The sequence below is a fragment of the Heterodontus francisci genome, chromosome 29 (assembly GCF_036365525.1).
Source record: "Heterodontus francisci isolate sHetFra1 chromosome 29, sHetFra1.hap1, whole genome shotgun sequence".
Taxonomy (NCBI): domain Eukaryota; kingdom Metazoa; phylum Chordata; class Chondrichthyes; order Heterodontiformes; family Heterodontidae; genus Heterodontus; species Heterodontus francisci.
This window is the reverse complement of record NC_090399.1, coordinates 20369111-20395334: the sequence shown is the minus strand read 5'-3', so window position 1 is coordinate 20395334 and position 26224 is coordinate 20369111. Positions and strand designations below refer to the sequence as shown.

The window sequence follows — 26224 nt, the reverse complement described above, 5'->3', positions numbered from 1 at the left end:
TCCCACAGTGCAGTTAGGGGGTAATCCCACAGTGCTGTTAGAGGGTAATCCCACAGTGCTGTTAGAGGGTAATCCCACAGTGTTGTTAGAGGGTAATCCCACAGTGTTGTTAGGGGGCATTCCCACAGTGCTGTTAGAGGGTGATCCCACAGTGTTGTTGGAGGGTAGTCCCACAGTGTTGTTAGGGGGTAATCCCACAGTGCAGTTAGAGGGGTAAACCCACAGTGTTGTTAGGGGGTAATCCCACAGTGTTGTTAGGGGGTAATCCAACAGTGCAGTTAGGGGCTAATCCCACAGTGCAGTTAGAGGCTAATCCCACAGTGCAGTTAGGGGCTAATCCCACAGTGCAGTTAGGGGGGGTAATCCCACAGTGCAGTTAGAGGCTAATCCCACAGTGCAGTTAGGGGGTAATCCCACAGTGCAGTTAGAGGCTAATCCCACAGTGCAGTTAGGGGCTAATCCCACAGCGCAGTTAGAGGCTAATCCCACAGTGCAGTTAGAGGCTAATCCCACAGTGCAGTTAGGGGATAATCCCACAGTGCAGTTAGAGGCTAATCCCACAGTGCAGTTAGGGGCTAATCCCACAGTGCAGTTAGAGGCTAATCCCACAGTGCAGTTAGAGGCTAATTCCACAGTGCAGTTAGAGGCTAATCCCACAGTGCAGTTAGAGGCTAATCCCACAGTGCAGTTAGTGGCTAATCCCACAGTGCAGTTAGAGGCTAATCCCACAGTGCAGTTAGAGGCTAATCCCACAGTGCAGTTAGTGGCTAATCCCACAGTGCAGTTAGGGGATAATCCCACAGTGCAGTTAGAGGCTAATCCCACAGTGCAGTTAGGGGATAATCCCACAGTGCAGTTAGAGGCTAATCCCACAGTGCAGTTAGAGGCTAATCCCACAGTGCAGTTAGGGGATAATCCCACAGTGCAGTTAGAGGCTAATCCCACAGTGCAGTTCGGGGATAATCCCACAGTGCAGTTAGAGGCTAATCCCACAGTGCAGTTAGGGGATAATCCCACAGTGCAGTTAGAGGCTAATCCCACAGTGCAGTTAGGGGATAATCCCACAGTGCAGTTAGAGGCTAATCCCACAGTGCAGTTAGGGGATAATCCCACAGTGCAGTTAGAGGCTAATCCCACAGTGCAGTTAGGGGATAATCCCACAGTGCAGTTAGAGGCTAATCCCACAGTGCAGTTAGGGGATAATCCCACAGTGCAGTTAGAGGCTAATCCCACAGTGCAGTTAGGGGATAATCCCACAGTGCAGTTAGAGGCTAATCCCACAGTGCAGTTAGAGGCTAATCCCACAGTGCAGTTAGGGGATAATCCCACAGTGCAGTTAGGGGATAATCCCACAGTGCAGTTAGAGGCTAATCCCACAGTGCAGTTAGAGGCTAATCCCACAGTGCAGTTAGTGGCTAATCCCACAGTGCAGTTAGGGGATAATCCCACAGTGCAGTTAGAGGCTAATCCCACAGTGCAGTTAGGGGATAATCCCACAGTGCAGTTAGAGGCTAATCCCACAGTGCAGTTAGGGGCTAATCCCACAGTGCAGTTAGAGGCTAATCCCACAGTGCAGTTAGAGGCTAATCCCACAGTGCAGTTAGGGGCTAATCCCACAGTGCAGTTAGAGGGTAATCCCACAGTGCAGTTAGTGGCTAATCCCACAGTGCAGTTAGGGGATAATCCCACAGTGCAGTTAGGGGCTAATCCCACAGTGCAGTCAGGGGGAAAAATCCCACAGTGCAGTTAGAGGCTAATACCACAGTGCAGTTAGGGGCTAATCCCACAGTGCAGTTAGAGGGTAATCCCACAGTGCAGTTAGTGGCTAATCCCACAGTGCAGTTAGGGGATAATCCCACAGTGCAGTTAGGGGCTAATCCCACAGTGCAGTTAGGGGGAAAAATCCCACAGTGCAGTTACAGGCTAATACCACAGTGCAGTTAGGGGCTAATCCCACAGTGCAGTTAGGGGGTAATCCCACAGTGCAGTTAGAGGCTAATCCCACAGTGCAGTTAGGGGCTAATCCCACAGTGTAGTTAGAGGGTAATCCCACAGTGCAGTTAGAGGGTAATCCCACAGTGCAGTTAGGGGCTAATCCCACAGTGCAGTTAGGGGAGTAATCCCACAGTGTTGTTAGGGGGTAATCCCACAGTGCTGTTAGAGGGTAATCCCACAGTGCTGTTAGAGGGTAATCCCACAGTGTTGTTAGAGGGTAATCCCACAGTGTTGTTAGGGGGTATTCCCACAGTGCTGTTAGAGGGTGATCCCACAGTGTTGTTAGAGGGTAATCCCACAGTGTTGTTAGGGGGTATTCCCAGAGAGCTGTTTGGGGTTAATCCCACAGTGTTGTTAGAGGGTAATCCCACAGTGCTCTTAGAGGGTAATCCCACAGTGCTGTTTGGGGGTAATCCCACAGTGCTGTTTGGGGGTAATCCCACAGTGCTGTTAGAGGGTAATCCCACGGTGTTGTTAGAGGGTAATCCCACAGTGTTGTTAGAGGGTAATCCCACAGTGTTGTTCGAGGGTAATCCCACAGTGTTGTTAGGGGGTAATCCCACAGTGTTGTTAGAGGGGAGTCCCACAGCGCTGTTAGGGGTAATCCCACAGTGTTGTTAGAGGCTAATCCCACAGTGCAGTTAGGGGATAATCCCACAGTGCAGTTAGAGGCTAATCCCACAGTGCAGTTAGGGGATAATCCCACAGTGCAGTTAGAGGCTAATCCCACAGTGCAGTTAGGGGATAATCCCACAGTGCAGTTAGAGGCTAATCCCACAGTGCAGTTAGGGGATAATCCCACAGTGCAGTTAGAGGCTAATCCCACAGTGCAGTTAGGGGATAATCCCACAGTGCAGTTAGAGGCTAATCCCACAGTGCAGTTAGGGGATAATCCCACAGTGCAGTTAGAGGCTAATCCCACAGTGCAGTTAGAGGCTAATCCCACAGTGCAGTTAGGGGATAATCCCACAGTGCAGTTAGGGGATAATCCCACAGTGCAGTTAGAGGCTAATCCCACAGTGCAGTTAGAGGCTAATCCCACAGTGCAGTTAGAGGCTAATCCCACAGTGCAGTTAGTGGCTAATCCCACAGTGCAGTTAGGGGATAATCCCACAGTGCAGTTAGAGGCTAATCCCACAGTGCAGTTAGGGGATAATCCCACAGTGCAGTTAGAGGCTAATCCCACAGTGCAGTTAGGGGCTAATCCCACAGTGCAGTTAGAGGCTAATCCCACAGTGCAGTTAGAGGCTAATCCCACAGTGCAGTTAGGGGCTAATCCCACAGTGCAGTTAGAGGGTAATCCCACAGTGCAGTTAGTGGCTAATCCCACAGTGCAGTTAGGGGATAATCCCACAGTGCAGTTAGGGGCTAATCCCACAGTGCAGTCAGGGGGAAAAATCCCACAGTGCAGTTAGAGGCTAATACCACAGTGCAGTTAGGGGCTAATCCCACAGTGCAGTTAGAGGGTAATCCCACAGTGCAGTTAGTGGCTAATCCCACAGTGCAGTTAGGGGATAATCCCACAGTGCAGTTAGGGGCTAATCCCACAGTGCAGTTAGGGGGAAAAATCCCACAGTGCAGTTACAGGCTAATACCACAGTGCAGTTAGGGGCTAATCCCACAGTGCAGTTAGGGGGTAATCCCACAGTGCAGTTAGAGGCTAATCCCACAGTGCAGTTAGGGGCTAATCCCACAGTGTAGTTAGAGGGTAATCCCACAGTGCAGTTAGAGGGTAATCCCACAGTGCAGTTAGGGGCTAATCCCACAGTGCAGTTAGGGGAGTAATCCCACAGTGTTGTTAGGGGGTAATCCCACAGTGCTGTTAGAGGGTAATCCCACAGTGCTGTTAGAGGGTAATCCCACAGTGTTGTTAGAGGGTAATCCCACAGTGTTGTTAGGGGGTATTCCCACAGTGCTGTTAGAGGGTGATCCCACAGTGTTGTTAGAGGGTAATCCCACAGTGTTGTTAGGGGGTATTCCCAGAGAGCTGTTTGGGGTTAATCCCACAGTGTTGTTAGAGGGTAATCCCACAGTGCTCTTAGAGGGTAATCCCACAGTGCTGTTTGGGGGTAATCCCACAGTGCTGTTTGGGGGTAATCCCACAGTGCTGTTAGAGGGTAATCCCACGGTGTTGTTAGAGGGTAATCCCACAGTGTTGTTAGAGGGTAATCCCACAGTGTTGTTCGAGGGTAATCCCACAGTGTTGTTAGGGGGTAATCCCACAGTGTTGTTAGAGGGGAGTCCCACAGCGCTGTTAGGGGTAATCCCACAGTGTTGTTAGAGGGTAATACCACAGTGTTGTTAGAGGGGAGTCCCACAGCGCTGTTAGGGGTAATCCCACAGTGTTGTTAGAGGGTAATACCACAGTGTTGTTAGAGGGTAATCCCACAGTGCTGTTTGGGGCTAATCCCACAGTGTTGCTTGAGGGTAATCCCGCAGTGTTGTTAGAGGGTAATCCCACAGTGCTGTTAGAGGGTAATCCCACAGTGCTGTTAGAGTGTAATCCCACAGTGTTGTTAGAGGGTAATCCCACAGTGTTGTTAGAGGGTAATCCCACAGTGCTGTTAGAGTGTAATTCCACAGTGTTGTTAGAGGGTAATCCCACAGTGTTGTTAGAGGGTAATCCCACAGTGTTGTTAGAGGGGAGTCCCACAGTGCTGTTAGGGGTAATCCCACAGTGTTGTTAGAGGGTAATACCACAGAGTTGTTAGAGGGTAATCCCCACAGTGCTGTTTGGGGGTAATCCCACAGTGTTGCTTGAGGGTAATCCCGCAGTGTTGTTAGAGGGTAATCCCACAGTGCTGTTAGAGGGTAATCCCACAGTGCTGTTAGAGTGTAATCCCACAGTGTTGTTAGAGGGTAATCCCACAGTGTTGTTAGAGGGTAATCCCACAGTGCTGTTAGAGTGTAATTCCACAGTGTTGTTAGAGGGTAATCCCACAGTGTTGTTAGAGGGTAATCCCACAGTGCTGTTAGAGGGTAATCCCACAGTGTTGTTGGAGGGTAATCCCACAGTGTTGTTAGAGGGTAATCCCACAGTGTTGTCAGAGGGTAATCCCACAGTGTTGTTAGAGGGTAATCCCACAGTGCTGTTTGCGGGTAATCCCACAGTGTTGTTAGAGGGTAATCCCACAGTGCTTTTAGAGGGTCATACCACAGTGCTGTTTGGGGGTTATCCCACTGTTGTTAGGGGATAATCCCGCAGTGTTTTTGGGAGTAATCCCACAGTGTTGTTAGGGGTAATCCCACAGTGTTGTTAGAGGGTAATCCCACAGTGCTTTTGGAGGGTAATACCACAGTGCTGTTTGGGGGTAATCCCACAGTGTTGTTAGAGGGTAATCCCACAGTGCTTTTAGAGGGTAATACCACAGTGCTGTTTGGGGGTAATCCCACATTGTTGTTAGAGGGTAATCCCGCAGTGTTGTTAGAGGGTAATCCCACAGTGTTGTTAGGGGGTAATCCCACAGTGCAGTTAGAGGGGTAAACCCACAGTGTTGTTAGGGGGTAATCCCACAGTGTTGTTAGGGGGTAATCCAACAGTGCAGTTAGGGGGGTAATCCCACAGTGCTGTTAGAGGGTGATCCCACAGTGTTGTAGGTGGGTAATCCCACAGTGCAGTTAGGGGGGTAATCCCACAGTGCTGTTAGAGGGTGATCCCACATTGTTGTTAGAGGGTAATCCCACAGTGCTGTTAGAGGGTGATCCCACAGTGTTGTTAGAGGGTAATCCCACAGTGTTGTTAGGGGGTAATCCCACAGTGTTGTTAGAGGGTAATCCCACAGTGCTGTTAGAGGTTAATCCCACAGTGTTGTTAGAGGGTAATCCCACAGTGTTGTTTAAGGGTAATCCCACAGTGTTGTTAGAGGGTAATCCCACAGTGCTGTTAGAGGGTAATCCCACAGTGTTGATAGAGGGTAATCTCACAGTGTTGTTAGAGGGTAATCCCACAGTGCTTTTCGAGGGTAATACCACAGTGCTGTTTGGGGGTAATCCCACAGTGTTGTTAGAGTGTAATCCCACTGTGCTGTTTGGGGGTAATCCCACAGTGTTGTTAGAGGGTAATCCCACAGTGCTGTTTGGGGGTAATCCCACAGTGTTGTTAGAGGGTAATCCCACAGTGCTGTTTGGGGGTAATCCCACAGTGTTGTTAGAGGCCAATCCCACAGTGCTGTTAGAGGGTAATCCCACAGTGTTTTTTGGGAGTAATCCCACAGTGTTGTTAGGGGCAATACCATTGTTGTTAGAGGGTAATACCACAGTGCTTTTAGAGGGTAATCCCACAGTGCTGTTTGGGGGTAATCCCACAGTGCTGTTAGAGGCCAATCCCACAGTGCTGTTAGAGGGTAATCCCACAGTGTTGTTAGAGGGTAATCCCACAGTGTTGTTAGAGGGTAATCCCACAGTGTTGTTTGGGGGTAATCCCGCAGTGTTGTTAGAGGGTAATCCCACAGTGCTGTTAGAGGGTAATCCCACAGTGTTGTTGGAGGGTAATCCCACAGTGTTGTTAGAGGGTAATCCCACAGTGTTGTTAGAGGGTAATCCCACAGTGCTGTTAGAGGGTAATCCCACAGTGTTGTTAGAGGGTAATCCCACAGTGTTGTTAGAGGGTAATCCCACAGTGCTGTTTGGGGGTAATCCCACAGTGTTGTTAGAGGGTAATCCCACAGTGTTGTTAGAGGGTAATCCCACAGTGCTGTTTGGGGGTAATCCCACAGTGTTGTTAGAGGGTAATCCCACAGTGTTGTTAGAGGGTAATCCCACAGTGCTGTTTGGGGGTAATCCCACAGTGTTGTTAGAGGGTAATCCCACAGTGCTTTTAGAGGGTCATACCACAGTGCTGTTTGGGGGTTATCCCACTGTTGTTAGGGGATAATCCCACAGTGTTTTTGGGAGTAATCCCACAGTGTTGTTAGGGGTAATCCCACGGTGTTGTTAGGGGGTAATCCCACAGTGCTTTTAGAGGGTAATACCACAGTGCTGTTTGGGGGTAATCCCACATTGTTGTTAGAGGGTAATCCCGCAGTGTTGTTAGAGGGTAATCCCACAGTGTTGTTAGAGGGTAATCCCACAGTGTTGTTAGGGGGTAATCCCACAGTGCAGTTAGAGGGCTAAACCCACAGTGTTGTTAGGGGGTAATCCCACAGTGTTGTTAGGGGGTAATCCAACAGTGCAGTCAGGGGGGTAATCCCACAGTGCTGTTAGAGGGTGATCCCACAGTGTTGTTAGTGGGTAATCCCACAGTGCCGTTAGGGTGGTAATCCCACAGTGCTGTTAGAGGGTGATCCCACATTGTTGTTAGAGGGTAATCCCACAGTGCTGTACGAGGGTGATCCCACAGTGTTGTTAGAGGGTAATCCCACAGTGTTGTTAGGGGGTAATCCCACAGTGCTGTTAGAGGGTAATCCCACAGTGCTGTTAGAGGGTAATCCCACAGTGTTGTTAGAGGGTAATCCCACAGTGTTGTTAGAGGGTAATCCCACAATGCTGTTAGAGGGTAATCCCACAGTGCTGTTTGGGGGTAATCTCACAGTGTTGTTGGAGGGTAATCCCACAGTGCTTTTAGAGGGTAATACCACAGTGCTGTTTGGGGGTAATCCCACAGTGTTGTTAGAGGGTAATCCCACTGTGCTGTTTGGAGGTAATCCCACAGTGTTGTTAGAGGGTAATCCCACTGTGCTGTTTGGAGGTAATCCCACAGTGTTGTTAGAGGGTAATCCCGCAGTGCTGTTTGGGGGTAATCCCACTGTTGTTAGGGGATAATCCCACAGTGTTTTTTGGGAGTAATCCCACAGTGTTGTTAGGGGTAATCCCACAGTGTTGTTAGGGGTAATACCACAGTGTTGTTAGAGGGTAATCCCACTGTTGTTAGAGGGTAATCCCACTGTTGTTAGGGGGTAATACCACAGTGCTTTTAGAGGGTAATCCCACAGTGCTGTTTGGGGGTAATCCCACAGTGATGTTAGAGGGTAATCCCACAGAGCTGTTAGAGGGTAATCCCACAGTGCTGCTTGGGGGTAATCCCACTGTTGTTAGGGGATGATCCCACAGTGTTTTTGGGAGTACTCCCACACTGTTGTTAGGGGTAATCCCACAGTGTTGTTAGAGGGTAATCCCACTGTTGTTAGGGGGTAATCCCACAGTGCTGTTTGGGGGTAATCCCACAGTATTGTTAGGGGTAATCCCACAGTGCTGTTTGGGGGTAATCCCACAGTGTTGTTAGGGATAATCCCACAGTGTTGTTAGGGGTAATACCACAGTGTTGTTAGAGGGTAATCCCACTGTTGTTAGAGGGTACTCCCACTGTTGTTAGGGGGTAATCCCACAGTGCTGTTAGTGGGTAATCCCACAGTGTTGTTAGGGATAATCCCACAGTGCTGTTAGAGGGTAATCCCACAGTGCTGTTTGAGGGTAATCCCACAGTGCTGTTTGGGGGTAAACCCACAGTGTTGTTAGGGATAATCCCACAGTGTTGTTAGGGGTAATACCACAGTGTTGTTAGAGGGTAATCCCACTGTTGTTAGAGGGTAATCCCACTGTTGTTAGGGGGTAATCCCACAGTGCTGTTAGTGGGTAATCCCACAGTGTTGTTAGGGATAATCCCACAGTGTTGTTAGGGGGTAATCCCACTGTTGTTAGGGGGTAATCCCACAGTGCTGTTTGGGGGTAATCCCACAGTGTTGTTAGAGGGTAATACCACAGTGCTGTTTGGGGGTAATCCCACAGTGTTGTTAGAGGGTAATCCCGCAGTGCTGCTTGGGGGTAATCCCACAGTGCTTTTAGAGGGTCATACCACTGTTGTTAGAGGGTAATCCCACAGTGTTGTTAGAGGGTAATCCCACAGTGTTGTTAGAGGGTAATCCCGCAGTGCTGCTTGGGGGTAATCCCACTGTTGTTAGGGGAGTAATCCCACAGTGTTTTTGGGAGTAATCCCACAGTGTTGTTAGGGGGTAATCCCACAGTGTTGTTGGAGGGTAATCCCACTGTTGTTAGAGGGTAATCCCACAGTGTTGTTAGAGGGTAATCCCGCAGTGCTGTTTGGGGGTAATCCCACAGTGTTGTATGAGGGTAATCCCACAGTGTTGTTATAGGGTAATACCACAGTGCTGTTTGAGGGTAATCCCACAGTGTTGTTAGAGGGTAATACCACAGTGCTGTTTGGGGGTAATCCCACAGTGTTGTTAGAGGGTAATCCCGCAGCGCTGTTTGGGGGTAATCCCACTGTTGTTAGGGGATAATCCCACAGTGTTTTTTGGGAGTAATCCCACAGTTTTGTTAGGGGTTATCCCACAGTGTTGTTAGAGGGTAATCCCACTGTTGTTAGGGGGTAATCCCACAGTGCTTTTAGAGGGTAATCCCACTGTTGTTAGGGGGTAATCCCACAGTGCTTTTAGAGGCTAATCCCACTGTTGTTAGGGGGTAATCCCACGGTGCTTTTAGAGGGTAATCCCACAGTGCTGTTAGGGGGTAATCCCACAGTGTTATTGTGGGAGGACGGTGTGTAATTCCACGGCGCTGTTAATAAGGAAGTACTTACCTGCAGCGGAAAGAAATTCATTTGGTTTATTAATTGTTTATTTTCATTTTTTTTATATAGGATATCAAGAGATTCCTTCAAAGGTAGGTAGCTCCTTACAATTTCTGTCCATTTAAACCACAAGTGCATCTTTCATTCTGAATGCCGCCTCATTGTGTGTATATGAATGTATGTATATCCATATATGTATTTGTGTCATTGTATTTAAGTGTGAGTGTGAATGTGTTGTGTCAGTGTGTTTATATGTGTGTTGTATCCGTGTGTATGTATGCGTGAATGTGTAATTGAATGTATGTGAGTGTGTATAAGCGAGTGTATGTGTATACGTGTGTGCTGTATCAGTGTGTCTGTGTGAATGTATGTCTCAGTGTATAATTGAATGTATCTATCTGTGAGTGTGTGTAAATGTGTGAGTGCATGTATTTTTTTATTTGTTCATGGGATGTGGGCATCGCTGGCTAGGCCAGCATTTATTGCCCATCCATAATTGCCCTTGAGAAGATCATGGTGAGCTGCCTTATTGAACCGCTGCAGTCCCTGGGGTGTAAGTACACCCACAGTTAAGGAATGGCAATATAGTTCCAAGTCAGGATGATGTGTGGCTTGGAAGGGAACTTGCAGGTGGTGGTGTTCCCATGCATCTGCTGCCCTTGTCCTTCTAGGTGGTAGAAGTAGCGGGCTTGCTAGGCTGAAGGAGCTGTGGTGAGTTGCTGCAGTGTATCTTGTAGATAGTATACACTGCTGGCACTGTGTGCCGACGGTGGAGGGAGTGAATGTTTAATGTTGTGGATGGGGTGCCAATCAAGCGGGATACTTTGTCCTGGATGATGTTGAGCTTCTTGAGCGTTGTTGGAGCTGCACCCATCCAGGCAAGGGGAGAGTATTCCATCACACTCCTGACTTGTGACATGTAGATGGTGGGCAGGCACTGGGGAGAACATAAGAACATAAGAAATAAGAGCAAGAGCAGACCATATGGCCCGTCGAGCCTGCTCCGCCATTCAATACGATCATGGGCTTCACCTCCACTTTCCCGCCTGCTCCCCTTATCCCTGGATTCCCTGAGAGACTAAAAATCTCTCCATGTCAGCCTTAAATATATTCAATGATGGAGCATCCACAAAGCTCTGGGGTAGAGAATTCCCAAGATTCACAACCCTGAGTGAAGAAATTTCTCATCTCAGTCCTAAATGACTGACCCCTTATCCTGAGAATGTGCCCCCGTGTTCTAGATTTCCCATCCAGGGAAACAATCTCTCAGTACCTACCCTGTCAAATCCCTTCATAAACTTGAATGTTTCATTGAGATCATCTCCCAGTCTTCTAAACTCCAGAGAATATAGATCCAATTTACTCAGCCTCCATTATACGACAACCCTCTCATCCCAGGGACCAGCTAGTGATCTTTCATTGTACTGCCTCCAATGCAAGTATATCCTTCCTTCAATATGGACACCAAAACTGCACACCGTATTCCAGGTGTGGTCTCACCAAAGACCCGTGCAGTTGTAGCAAGACTTCTTTATTCTTGTACTCCAATCCTCTTAAAATAAAGGCCAACGTGCCATTTGCCTTCCTAATTGCTTGCTGTACCTGCAAGCTAACTTTTTGTGTTCCTTGTACGAGTACACCCAAGTCTCTTTGAACATCAACACTTACAAGTGTCACACCTTTTAAGTATTCTGCTTTTCTATTCTTATATTCACCAAAGTGAATAAATTCACACTTCCCCCACAGCCTGACCTAGACATACTCACGGAAACATCCAATGTGCCAGACACTACCATCACCATTTCTCGGTATGTCCTGTCCCACCGGCAGGACAGATGCAGCAAGGTGGCGGCACAGTGGTATACAGTCGGGAGGGAGTTGCCCCGGAAGTCCTCAACATTGACTGCAGACCCGATGAAGTCTCATGGCATCAGGTTAAACATGGGCAAGGAAACCTCCTGCTGATTACCACCTACAGCACCTCCCCACCACCACCCCCCCACCCCTCAGCTGATGAATCAGTACTCCATGTTGAACACCACTTGGAGGAAGCATTGAGGGTGGCAAGGGCACAGAATGTACTCTGGGTGGGGCACTTCAATGTCATTGGTGTCATCAACAGTGCCATCAAGCAACACTTGCTGAGCAATAACCTGCTCAGTGATGCTCAGTTTGGGTTCCGCCAGGGCCACTCAGCTCCTGACCTCATTACAGCCTCGGTTCCAACATGGACAAAAGAGCTGGACTCAAGAGGTGACTGCCCTTGACATCAAGGTATGGCATCAAAGAGCCAGAGCAAAACTGGAATCAGAATAAAAACTCTCCACTAGTTGGAGTTATACCGAGCTCAAAGGAAGATGGTTGTGGTTGTTGGAGGTCAATCATCTCAGTCCCAGGACATCACTGCAGAAGTTCCTTAGGGTAGTGTCCTAGGCCCAACCATCTTCAGCTGCTTCATCTTCCCTCCATCATAAAGTCAGAATTGAGGATGTTCGCTGATGATTTACGATCTTTAGTACCATTTGCAGCTCCTCAGATACTGAAGAGGTCTGTGCAGCAAGACCTGGACAACATTCAGGGTTGGCCTGATATATAGAAACACACTCAAATATACATACATGCATACATACACACACTTACAGGCTCAGACATACAGAAACGCACTCATAGACACACACACAGAAATGCACTCACAGGCTCACGTGTACAGAAACACACTCACAGACTCACATACATAGAAACACACTCACAGACTAACACATACATGTAGAAACACACTCACACACAGACTCACACATACAGAAAACACTCACAGAAACACACTCACAGACACACACTCACAGACTAACACATACAGAAACACACTCAGGCTCACATGTACAGAAAAAAACTCACAGACACACGCACACACACGCACACACACGCACACACACACTCACAGACACACATACAGAAACACACTCACAGGCTCACGTGTACAGAAACACACTCACAGACACACAGACACACACGCACACACACACACACACACACTCACAGACACACATACAGAAATACATTCAGGCTCACGTGTACAGAAACACACTCACAGACACACGCGCACACACACACACACACACACACACTCACAGACACACATACAGAAATACATTCAGGCTCACGTGTACAGAAACACACTCACAGACACACACACACTCACACACACACACACACACTCACAGACACACATACAGAAACACATTCAGGCTCATGTGTACAGAAACACACTCACAGACACACACGCACACACACACGCACACACTCACAGACACACATACAGAAACACACTCACAGGCTCACGTGTACAGAAACACACTCACAGACACACACACACACACACTCACAGACACACATACAGAAACACATTCAGGCTCACGTGTACAGAAACACACTCACAGACACACGCACACACACACACACACACACACTCACAGACACACATACAGAAACACACTCACAGGCTCACGTGTACAGAAACACACTCACAGACACACACGCACACACACGCACACACTCAGATACACATACAGAAACACACTCACAGGCTCACGTGTACAGAAACACACTCACAGACACACACACACACACACACTCACAGACACACATACGGAAACACATTCAGGCTCACGAGTACAGAAACACACTCACAGACACACGCGCACACACACACACACACACACGCACACACACACTCACAGACACACATACAGAAACACACTCACAGGCTCACGTGTACAGAAACACACTCACAGACACACACACACACACACACACACACACTCACAGACACACATACAGAAACACATTCAGGCTCACGTGTACAGAAACACACTCACAGACACACACGCACACACACACTCACAGACACACATACAGAAACACATTCAGGCTCACGTGTACAGAAACACACTCACAGACACACACACACTCACACACACACACACACTCACAGACACACATACAGAAACACATTCAGGCTCACGTGTACAGAAACACACTCACAGACACACACGCACACACACACTCACAGACACACATACAGAAATACATTCAGGCTCACGTGTACAGAAACACACTCACAGACACACACGCACACACTCACAGACACACATACAGAAACACACTCACAGGCTCACATGTACAGAAACGCACACACACACACACACACACACGCACACACGCACACACTCACAGACACACATACAGAAACACATTCAGGCTCACTTGTACAGAAACACACTCACAGACACACGCACACACACGCACACACTCACAGACACACATACAGAACCACATTCAGGCTCACGTGTACAGAAACACACACAGACACACGCACACACACACACACGCACACACTCACAGACACACATACAGAAACACATTCAGGCTCATGTGTACAGAAACACACACACACACACTCACAGACACACATACAGAAACACACTTGCTAATCATGTTCCTGTGTTTTCAGAAGTGACTTGCACAATGAGCCTATCCTACAGTCACCTGGCATGTGTGTTGGGGAGTTTAATGGGCCTCTGCAGTATGCAGCATGGAAACAGATGCTGAGCATCATCCGTCCAGGTAACATCCCAATGTCCCCTCTCTTTCTGTTGTGGATTTACAGACTAACAGCTACACAACGGCCCAGCTAACACACCCTGTCCAACTGAACTATGTTGAAAATAAGCTTGAGTCAAACAGCTGCAGTTTGAAATACTGTCACTGAGTTTCATTCTCAACTGAGGTTAACATCATCACGCAGGCACTTTTCTACTTAAAACTGAATGTTATAACCCAGTCTGTGGTGTTCGCTCAAGTCATGTGGAACTCACAATAGGGCCTTCGGCTCACATGAGATCTAACTCCCAAAGAGATTTTAGATACAGCTCACAGACTCATTAAGATCATCTTTTTCCTTGGCAGCAGCCCTACCACATTCTCACTATATCCCCAAATCTTTTTAATTTTTCGGAAACACACGCAATCGGCCCTTGAACCTACTTCAACTGCCTTCTGCATATAACTTCCCTTGTAGGTGTCAGCTGTGGTTCAGTGGGTAAGACTCTCACCTCTGAGTCCGATGGCTGTGGGTTCAAGTCCCACTCCAGGACTTGAGTGCAAAAATCAAAGCCGATACTTCGGTTCGGTGCCGAGGAAGTGCTGCGCTGTTGGAGGTGCTGTCTTTCAGATGCAACGTTAAACCGAGGCCCTGCCTGCCCTCTCAGCTGGATGTAAAAGATCCCATAGCACTATATTGAATAGAGCAGGAGTAGGCCATTCAGCCCGTCAAGCCTGATCCGTCATTCAATACGATCGTGGCTGAGCATCTACCTCAATGCCTTGTCTGGACTTATATTTATCCCACAATCAACATCACAAAAACAGGTTATCTGGTCTTTACCACATTGCTGTTTGTGGGATCTTACCGTGCACAAATTAGCTGCCAGCTTCCCACATTACAACGGTGACTAACTTCACAAAGTATTTAATTGATTTTGAAGCGCTTTGAGACATCGGGTGTTTGTGAAAGGTGCTATATAAATGCAAGTCTTTCTTTCCTTGATTGCACTTGCCGTTGTTAGCTTGCTCCTTTTTAACACTTGCTGTCTGACAGTTGAACACTTAGACCACAGTGAGTGTCTTGACCTGACTGATGTCTGTCTTCCAGCCCCAGCTCCTTTAACCCTGGATTCGGAGACAGCAAATCCCTGTCTTATCCTGTCCAAGGACCACACCATGGTCAAACATCGCACCAAGTTCAAGCAGCTACCAGACACCCCCAAGAGGTTCACCTTCTGTGCTTCAGTGCTGGCGACGGAAGGATTCACCTCCGGGAGGCACTACTGGGAGGTGGACGTAGAGAACATGTCCGGCTGGATTGTCGGCGCGGCTAAGGAGTCAGTCAGCAGGAGCGATGACGTGCCGCTAACGCCTGCCAACGGCTTTTGGACTGTGAGACTGTGGAACGGGAAAGTGCACTTCTCCCATGGAAGCTCTGGCGCTTTGTGCTGTGCTGACGTCCAGCCCGAGAGGATCGGGGTCTACCTGGACTACGAGGGGGGTCAGCTGTCATTTTACAATGCTGCTGACATGTCCCATCTCTACACCTTCTCTGATCACTTTGTGGAGAAACTCTATCCCTTCCTTTTCCCTCTGCCTAACCTGGAAAGGGCGGAGGCAGAAATTCTGAAGCTTTTCCATTTGTATTTATGATATTTGAAAAGAGGGAGAAGGAAGGGGCCGAAGGGCCGGAAGTCCACGGAGTAAAGATGATCTAGTGAAACACCTTACCCAGTGGATAATGGAATTCGGTTATAAATTCACGGCCAACATTTTTGAACACTGTTGTCTTTTTGAGGAGGCTTTGAGTAGGGGATTAGTTGGTCTGTTGACCCAGTGATATTTCCCAGGAGCTAGATTCTGATGAAGAAGGTCCTCTGCTTCTTTGGGTACCAGCTGTAGCACTCTCCCTAAAGCGGAATGTTGTAGATCCAGATTCCAGAGACATGAGCACAAATTCTGGGCGACACTCCCAGTGCCCGTACTGAGGGAGTGCTGCACTGTCGGAGGTGCCACCTTTCAGGATGCGACGTTAAACCGAAGCCCCCCCTTTCCCCTCTCAGGTCGGTGTAAAAGGCTCCATAGTCACTATTTCGAAGAAGAGTAGGGGTGTTCACCCCCGTGCCCCGGCCAATATTTATCCCTCAGCCAAGATCATTAAAGAATACAGATTGGTTGTTGTCACATTGTTGTTTGTGGGAGCTTGCTATGCACAAATTGGCTGCTAAGTTTCCTACATTACAGCAGTGACTACGTTTCAAAAAAGTGCTTCATTGGCTGTAAGGCACTTTGGGACTTCCTGAGGACATGAAAGGTGCTATATAAATGCAGTTCTTTTTTTTTCTTTCCAAAATGCCAACCCTCCAGTTTTCACATTAGAGTTTCAGTATCCTGGCATCGACAATGTTTCCTGGCATCCATTGCTATCTGTTGATCATCCTGTCAGCTAAACAGAAGGACCAGCTGCCCATATATTACTGGTATCAAATCATCCATCATCGCTGATCTACACTGGCTGCCAGTCTAGCAATGCCTCGATTTTAAAATTCTCATCCTTGTTTTCAAATCCCTCCATGGCCTTGCCTCTTCCCTTTATCTGTAACCTCCTCCAGCCCCATAACCCTCCGAGACCTTTGTGCTCCTCCAATTGCGGATTCTTGCGCATCTCTGATTTTAATCACTCCACCATTAGTGACCATGCTTTCAGCTGCCTCGACCCGAAGTTCTGGAATTCCCTCCCAAAAACCTCTCCGCTTCTCTCCCCCTTCCTCTAAGTTGCTCCTTCAAACCGACCTCTTTGACCAAAATTCTGGCTACCTGACCCATTATCTCCTTATCTCGGTGTTAGATTTTGTCTGACGACAGTCCCGTGAAATGCCTTGGGATGTTTTTACTAGGTTAAAGGCGCGATGTAAATGCATATAAAAGTTGTTGTTGCTATATAGCATCCATAGCGAGTGGTGACGGGAGAAGAGTGAGGGGAGGTGGTTCAAGGTGAGGCCAAGGCTTTTCACGGATAGATCGAGGTTACAAAGTGGACGGCTTCAGTGGGACGCTGCAGGACGCAAAGTGACTGATGACTTTTTGCCTCGAGCTGGAGTGCAAGGAGGGAGAGATACAAATTTGGCCAGAGTTGGATGTGTGCAGGATAGATGCTTGCAAGTAGGACTGGAGGAGGTTGGGGTTTTAAAGGAGTGGGACTATGGAAGGATTTGTAGATGAGAAAGCATTTTGAATTTTATATGTTTTGGAGCCGGTGGGGAGTGGGGTGGGGTGGGGGGGGGGGTGGGTGACGAAGGGGAGGTGGGCAGGGAAGGTGCGGGGGCGGGGGTGTTGACATGGGATATCGAGAGGAGCTTGGGAGACTGGCATGAACATTCTAGGGGTGAGGCAATGAGAGTTTCAGCGATGTTGGGTGGAGGCAAAAGGGGAGGTGGGATGGGGCAGGTGTGGAGCTGGAAGTAGGCAAGCATTACTTCCTGGTGTCTGCCCCTAATTGGGATGTTTATGCAAAACAACCCCAAATTGCCCCATTTCACCGGATATCCCCCTAAATGATGTTAATGAGCAGATTAGCGTTCTAAATAGATCTGTAACTTTTTATCTCAGGAACCATCTTGATGCGAGGTTGATTTGCTATGTCTGCTGGATGGTTGCTAAGCAAGCTGCATTCTGTGATGGTTAGAATGCCCTGGTAATGTTTCCAAATGGTCTCCCTCCAAAAATACAAGCAGACTTGAACTGGAGGACTGGGTGGCTCAGACATTGGCTCTACATCTGGGGCACCTAAACTCTAACTCCATCCCAGACAGGCAATATAAATGTCTGCTGATTGCTGGAGAGAGCTTTATTAGTCTTAGCTCCCTTATAAGCATGGATTTGCAGCACACAAATGACCCGAAGTTCACCCTAGTTTACATTAAATCGCAAAGGAGACAGCATGGTATACGCAAAGGTCTATCACTAGAAAGTGCACTAAATGGCGCTGTTCTGTGCATTGTTGCGATAGCGTAGAGGGAGATTTACTCTGTATCTAACCCCAGTACCGTACCTGTCCTGGGAGTGTTTGATGGGGACGGTGTAGAGGGAGATTTACTCTGTATCTAACCCCAGTGCTGTACCTGTCCTGGGAGTGTTTGATGGGGACGGTGTAGAGGGAGATTTACTCTGTATCTAACCCCAGTGCTGTACCTGTCCTGGGAGTGTTTGATGGGGACAGTGTAGAGGGAGCTTTACTCTGTATCTAACCTGCTGCTGCTGGGAGTGTCTGGGCAGACTATAACAGAACGTGAAAAGTAGTGATTAGTTTGGAGGTTGAAAAGTGTTCGGTGTTTCTGATTCAATCTTTTCAATGTGGGAGAAATGCAATATTATGGAGTGCTAGAGTTTGGAAAGCGTTAATAGTTAAGGATCTACAAGAAGGAATCTTGCAGAATGCAATGTTGTAAACAAGTTATCTGATCGGATGTGGCTCATTTGCATCGGGTGACATAACTGTGTCAATCTTCATACTCCTTGGCTATGGGTGGATTCTGAAAAAAAAGAATCAATGGCTTGTTTTGTCCAATCAGAGGACAGCCTTGTGAAATTAGATATACAAAATTACCAGGGGCATTGATAGGGTAGATAGGAAAAAACTTTTTCCCTTAGCGGAGGTGTCAATAACCAGGCGGCATAGATTTAAGGTAAGGGGCAGGAGGTTTAGAGGGGATTTGAGGAAAAAAATTTTCACCCAGAGGGTGGTTGGAATCTGGAATGTACTGCCTGAAGAGGTGGTAGAGGCAGGAACCCTCACAACATTTAAGAAGTATTTAGATGAGCACTTGAAACGACATAGCATACAAGGCCACGAGCCAAGTGCAGGCAAATGGGATGAGAATAGATAGGTGCTTGATGGCCGGCACAGACACGATGGGCCTCGATGACTATGACCTTCAAAATGAGTTGTGGACGCTAGTTTTAATTTTAAAAAATGACTTAAGCTGGTAACAGCATTGCTGAATATGGGTTTGAGCCATCCAGAGCAGAAGATCACAAGTTTAACTCTCTGGGATCCCTGGGACAGGAGCAACCAGCCAAAGTTGCTGCTTGAACCGTGCAGTTTAGACATTTCACACAAGAACAAGCCTGAGTTCTGTCAGTAGTGGCTCAATTGGTTTCACTTTCATCCCTGAGCCAGAAGGTGGTGGGTTCGAGTTCTATTTCACAGTCTTGAGCATGTAATCGAGGCTGACAGTACTGAGGGAGTGTTGCACTCAGAGGAGCTGACTTTCAGGTGAGATGTTAAAACAAGGAAAGTTGGCCTTTATTGTAAGGGGGGGATGGAGTGTTAAAGTCGGGATGTCTTGCTACAACTGTACAGGGCATTGGTGAGACGGCACCTAGAGTACTGCGTACAGTTTTAGTCACCTTATTTAAGGAGGGGCATACTTGTAATGGAAGCGGTTCGGAGAAAGTTCACTAGGCTGATTCCTGGGATGAGGAGTTTGTCTTACGAGGAACGATTCTGCAAGTTGGGTCTATATTCATTAGAGTTTAGACGATAGAGATCTTATTGAAACATATAAGATTCTGAGGGGGCTTGACAGGGTAGATGCTGAGAGGATGTTTCCCCTCGTGGGGGAATCTAGAACGAGGGGGGCACAGTTTCAAATCAAGGGGTCTCCCATTTAAGACGGAGATGAGGAGGAATTTCTTCTCTCAGAGGGTAGTTAGTGTCTGGAATTCTCTTCCCCAGAGAGCAGTAGAGGTCGGGTCGTTGAATGTATTCAAGGCTGAGTTAGAGAGATTTTTGATTGTGAAGGGAGTCAAGGGTTATGGGGGGCAGACAGGAAAGTGGAGTTAAGGCCACAATCAGATCAGCCACGATCTTATTGTACAGTGGAGCAGGCTCGAGGGGCTGAATGACCGACTCCTGCTCCTATTTCTTATGTTCTTGAAGATGGATGTAATAGCCCCCATGGCATTATTTCATAGAAGAGCAGGAGAGTTCTTCCCCAGTGTCCTGGACAATGTTTATCTCTCAACCAGCAGCACTAAATAGAGATTATCTGTTTTCTTTTTTTAGCTCATTGTAGTTTGTGGGAGCTTGCTGTGCACAAATTACTGCCATGTTAGCCTTCATTACAACAGCAATGAGCTATTTTAGCGTCTTTTTCCTTTTACTTCAATTGTAGTTTATTTCTTTGCACAACTAACTATCAGTATCGAACTATCAAAGTAATCTTGGAGGGTGGGTTGTGGGAGGTGGGATCGGGGGCGATGTTGTGCAACTGTTTAAAGATTAACTGGGCTTAGGAAGCCTGGAGATGCCCCTGACATTGCGAGAGGATTTTCAGGAGTTGAATATCCATTTACTAGTCCAGCTGGTGTGGAATTGCTGCATGTGAGTCCACCAAAAATGCCAGACCGATAAAGACCAACTAGTCAACCCAGATCATCCCATAAAGTCCTGATCCTTTATCTTTCATGACAAGATATTCTCACCCACCCAGGTCCTGGTAGAGGTGACAAAACAGATAAGAACCAAGGGCCAATGAGGGAAAAATGTCTAATAAATTCCTCACTGACCTCCCAAGTGCTCTTCGGAATTTCCTAGTATATATCTCTCACTCTCTTTGTTTCTCTTTCCTTTTCCCTCTCTGTCAAACTCATCCTCTTTTTCTCTCTGTCTCTTCCTCTCTCTTTTTCTCTCTCTTTTACTCTCTCTGTTTCTCGTTCTCACCCCCTCTACCTATCTCTCTTTCTCCCTGCCTCTTTCCCTCTGTCTCTCTTTTTGTTTCTTCCCCTCCCTCTCTCTTTGTCTGCCTGGCGCTCTTTGTCTCAGTCTGTTTGTCTATGTCTCTATTTCTACCTCATTCTCTCTGCCTGTGTCTCTCTATGGCTCACTCTTCTCATTCTCTCTCTCTCTCTCTGACTGAGTCTCTGTCTATATCTCATTTTCTCTGTCTTTGTCTCTGTTTCTTTCACTCTCTTGCTTTCTCTCTCTGTGTCTCTGTCTCTCACTTTCCCTTTGATACTCTGTCTCTCTCACTCTGTGTCTGTCTCTCTCTGTATCTCTGTCTCTCTCCATTCTCTGTGTGTCTGTCTCGCTCTCTGTCTCTCTGTCTTTCTCACTCTTCTCTCTCTCTATCTCTCTCTATGTGTCTCTGTCTCTTTCTCGCTCTCGGTGCCTTTTTCTCTAGCTCGCTCTCTCTCTGACTCTCTCTCTCTTGCTCACTCTGTCCCTTTCCCTCTGTCTTTTGCTCTTTCTTATCTCTGCCACTATCTCTCATTCTGTTTTCTCTCTGTCTACCTCTCTCTCTATCTCTCTCTCTCACTCTCTGTGTCTGTCTCTCTCTGTCTCTGTTTCTTTTCTGTCTGTTTGGCTCACTGTGTGTCTCCCTTACTCTTTCTCTACTTCTCTCTCCTTTTTTCTCTCTCTCTCTTTCTGACTCTGTCTCTCTCAATCTGTCTTTCTCTGTTTTTCTCTTTGTCTGTCTCGCTGTATGTGTCTCTCACACTCTGTCTTTGAGTCTCTCTCTGCCCCTCTCTCTGTCATTCCCTCTCTTTGTCTCGCCTTCACTCTGTCTGTCTTTGTCTCTTTCCCTGTGTGTGTTTCTCTCACTCTGCTCTCTGAGACTCAGTCTCTCATCTCTCGCTGTCTCTTTCTATTTGTCTCCCTCTCTGTCTCTCTCCTGCTCTCTGTATTTCTCTTACTGTGCGTGCCTCTCTCTTTCTGTGTTTTTCGCTCTCTCTCTCTCTGTCTCCCTCCATGCCTCTCTCTCTGTCTGTTTCTCTCTCTGTCTGTTTCTCTCTATCTCTGTATTTCTCTATCTCTGTGTTTCTCTCCCCTTGTCTTTCTCTCTATCTCTCTGTCTGTATCTGTCTCTCGGTCTCTCTCTCTCTCTGTCTCTTTCTTTCTCTCTCTCTGTCTCTCTCTCTCTCTCTCTGTCTCTCTCTCTCTCTGTGTCTCTCTATCTGTGTTTCTCTCTCTCTGTGTCTCTCTCTCTGTTCCTCTCTATCTCTGTGTCTCTCTCCCTCTGTCTCTCTCTCTCTCTATATATATATCTCCCTGTTTCTCTCTCTGTCTGTCTGTCTCTCTGTCTGTCTGTCTCTCTGTCTGTCTGTCTCTCTCTCTTTATCTCTGTCTATATATCTCTCAGTTTCTCTCTCTCTCTCTGTGTCTCTCTCTATCTCTCTGTCTCTCTCTATCTCTCTCTCTCTATCTATCTCTCTCTCTCTCTATCTCTCTATCTCTCTCTCGCTCTCTCTCTATCTCTCGCTCTCTCTCTATCTCTCTCTCTCTATCTATCTCTCTCTCTCTCTCTCTCTCTATCTCTCGCTCTCTCTCTCTCTCTCTATCTCTCTCTCTCTATCTCTCTCTATCTCTCTCTCTTTATCTCATGCTCGCTGGTCACTGCTTCCATTTCTCTGTCAATATTTCCTTTACACACCGCACTATGATAAAACCACCTGTGTTATTACCAACTCAGTGGTGCAGAGCTCTGTAAAAATGGCTTGTTTTGCCGGTACTGTGAACTATCACCCTATACAAAACATGTCACTTCTTGGACTGAAGCTGCTTGCTGAGCGAAGGAAGCTGCCTCAACCAGGCCTCATTAAAGGTTCGGTCAAGTGTAAACCTGCCATCACGTGCGTGCTGGTCTGTGCTGCCGGTATTGCTGTTTTTTTTCTGCCTTAATAAACTGCTTCAGTTCCATCCCACTGTGTCCAAAATTCCTTCTGAACTCATTCTGACAAAGGATTACCAGAGCATTCAGTTACAGTCGATTTTCCTCCATCATTGTTAATACAATAGCAACCTGCCCATTGTGATAGGGTGAGGAGACAATCTGCAGATTATTTTTCCATGTAATAAAATGAGTACATTTGATAAATAAAAAGTCATATGGACCCAAAAAATGAATTTGTGAAAGAAAGATCTGAATGACCAGTTAAGGGAGAGGTGGTGGCCTAGTGGTGTTGTCTCTGGACGAGCAACCAGGAGACCCAGGGTATTGTTGTGGGGACATGGGTCTGAATCCCACCATGGCAGAAGGTGGAATTTGAATTCAATTAATAAATCTGGAATTAAAAAGCTAGTCTAATGATGGCCATGAAACCATTGTTGATTGTTGTAAAAACCCATCTGGTTCACTAATGTCCTTTAGGGAAGAAAAACTGCTGTTCTTACCTGGTCTGGCCTACATGTGACTCCAGACCCACAGCAATGTGGTTGACTCTTAAATGCTCGCTGAAATGGCCAAGAAAGATACTCAGTTGCATCTAACTGCTCCAAAGTCAATAAGGAATGAAACCGGACGGACCACCCAGCATCGACCTAGGCACCGGAAACAACAACGGCAAACCCAGCCCTGTCGATCCTGCAAAGTCCTCCTTACTAACATCTGGGGGCTTGTGCCAAAGTTGGGAGAGCTGTCCCACAGACTAGACAAGCAGCAGCCTGACATAGTCATACTCACAGTATCATACCTTACAGACAATATCCCAGACACCGCCATCACCATCCCCGGGTATGTCCAGGCACAGTGGTATACAGTCGGGAGGGAGTTGCCTGGGGAGTTCTCAACATCAACTCCGGACCCCATGAACTCTCATGGCATCAGGTCAAACATGGGCAAGGAAACCTCCTGCTGATTACCATCTATTGCTCGCACCCCCCTCCCCCCCTCAGCTGATGAATCAGTACTCCTCCATGTTGAACAGCACTTGGAGGAAGCAGCGAGGGTGGCAAAGGTGTAGAATGTACTCTGGGTGGGGGACTTCAATGTCCATCACCAAGAGTTGCTCGGTAGCACCACTACTGAATGAGCTGGCCGAGTCCTAAAGGACATATCTGCTAGACTGGGTCTGCAGCAGGTGGTGAGGGAACCACCCTCGTCCTCACCAATCTGCCTGTCGCAGATGTATCTGTCCATGACAGTATTGGTAGGAGTGATCACCGCACAGTCCTTGTGGAGATGAAGTCCCGCCTTCACATTGGGGATACCCTCCATCGTGTTGTGTGGCACTATCACCATGCTAAATGGGATAGATTTCGAACAGATCTAGCAATGCAAAGCTGGGCATCCATGAGGCGCTGTGGGCCATCAGCAGCAGCAGAATTGTACTCAACCATAACCTATAACCTCCTGGCCCGGCATATCCCCCATTCTACCATTACCATCAAGCAAGGAGACCAACCCTGGTTCAATGAACAGAGCAGGCCAGGAGCAGCACCAGGTATACCTCAAAATGAGTTGTCAACCTGGTGAAGCTACAACTCAGGACTATCTGTGTGCCAAACTGCGTAAGCAGCATGCGATAGACAGAGCTAAGTGATCCCATAACTAACAAATCAGATCTAAGCTCGACAGTCCTGCCACATCCAGTCATGAATGGTGGTGAACAATTAAAGAACTAACTGGAGGAGGTGGCTCCACATATATCCCCATCCTCAATGATGGGGGAGCCCAGCACATCAGTGCGAAAGATAAGGTTGAAGCATTTGCAACAATCTTCAGCCAGAAGAGCGGTGTTGATGATCCATCTCAGCTTCCTCCTGAAGTCCCCAGCAAAACGTCATAAAAAGCAGGAACAGGCAATTCAGCCCCTCGAGCCTGCTCCGCCATTCAATACGATCATGGCTGATCTCATCTCGGCCTCAACTCCACTTTCCTGCCCGTTCTCCATAACCCTTCAACCCATTACTGATAAAAAATCTGTCTATCTCCTCCTTAAATTTACTCAATGTCCCGGCATCCACCGCACTCTGGGGTAGTGAATTCCACGGACTCACGACCCTTTGAGAGAAGTAATTTCTCCTCATCTCTGTTTTAAATCTGCTCCCCCTTATCCTAAAACTATGACCTCTCGTTCTAGATTGCCCCATAAGAGGAAACATCCTCTCTACGTCTACTTTGTCAATCCCCTTAATCATCTTATATACCTCAATTAGATCTCCTCTCATTCTTCTAAACTCTAGAGAGTAAAGGCCTAAACTGCTCAATCTCTCTTTATAAGACAAACCCCTCATCTCTGGAATCAGTCTAGTGAACCTCCTCTGAACTGCCTCCAATGCAACTACATCCCTCCTCAAGTAAGGGGACCAAAACTATACACAATTCTCCAGGTGCGGTCTCACTAATGCCTTGTCAGTTGCAGCAACACTTCCCTACTTTTATACTCTATTCCTTTAGCAATAAATGCCAAAATTCCATTTGCCTTCCTTATTATCTGCTGTACCTGCAAACTAGCTTTCTGTGATTCATTCACGAGGACACCCAGATCCCTCTGCACCGAAGCATTCCAAAGTCTCTCTCCATTTAGATAATAATTTTGTCCTCTCTAGTCTTCCGGCCAAAAAGGATAACCTCACACTAATCCACGTTAAACTCCATCTGCCAAATTTTGGCCCATTCACCTAACCTATCCATATCCATTTGTAAATTTCTTATTTCTTTATTGCAAATTACTATCCCACCTATTTTAGTGTCATCTGCAAATTTGGCTACAGTACCTTCTATCTCTGCATCCAAGTCATTAATATAGATTGTAAATAGTTGGGGCCTGAGGACCGAACCCTGTGACACCCCACTAGTTACATCTTACCAGCCAGAAAAAGACCCATTTATCCCGACTCTCTGTTTTCTGTTGGTTAGCCAATCCCCTATCCAAGCTAATAAATTGCCCCTAACCCTTGTGATCTTACCTCGTGTATTAACCTTTTCTGTGGTACCTTATCAAATGCTGTCTGGAAATCCAGATATACTACATCTACCGGATTACCCATTATCCTCTTTGCTTGTTACAGCTTCGAAGAACTCTAGCAAATTAGTCAAACATGATTTACCCTTCATAAAACATAAAACATAAATACCCTTCACAGATGCCAGTCTTCAGCTAATTCAATTCACTCCGTGTGATATCAAGAAATGACTGAAGGCACTGGATACTGCAAAGTCTATGGGCCCTGACAATATTCCAGCAATAGAACCGAAGACCTGTGCTCCAGAACTTGCCAACCCCTTAGCCTAGCTGTTCCAGTAGAGCTACAACACTGGCATCTGCCCTGCAATGTTGAAAATTGCCCAGGTGGTTCCTGAGCACAAAAAGCAGGAC

The 26224-nt window shown here is 47.3% G+C and overlaps 1 protein-coding gene across 2 annotated transcripts in view; it reads left to right on the top strand.

Annotated features, from left to right (window-relative positions):
* The window catches only part of LOC137345970 (zinc-binding protein A33-like), a 67752-nt gene extending 50375 nt beyond the window's left edge, over window positions 1-17377 (top strand). For both annotated transcript variants that reach the window (XM_068009232.1, XM_068009231.1), the window contains 3 exons: window positions 9590-9612; window positions 14031-14143; window positions 15231-17377. In XM_068009232.1, the coding sequence (XP_067865333.1) occupies window positions 9590-9612; window positions 14031-14143; window positions 15231-15775 (681 nt within the window). In that variant the 3' untranslated portion in view covers window positions 15776-17377. The remainder of the gene's footprint in view (window positions 1-9589; window positions 9613-14030; window positions 14144-15230) is intronic.
* The last annotated feature ends 8847 nt before the right edge of the window (window positions 17378-26224 follow it).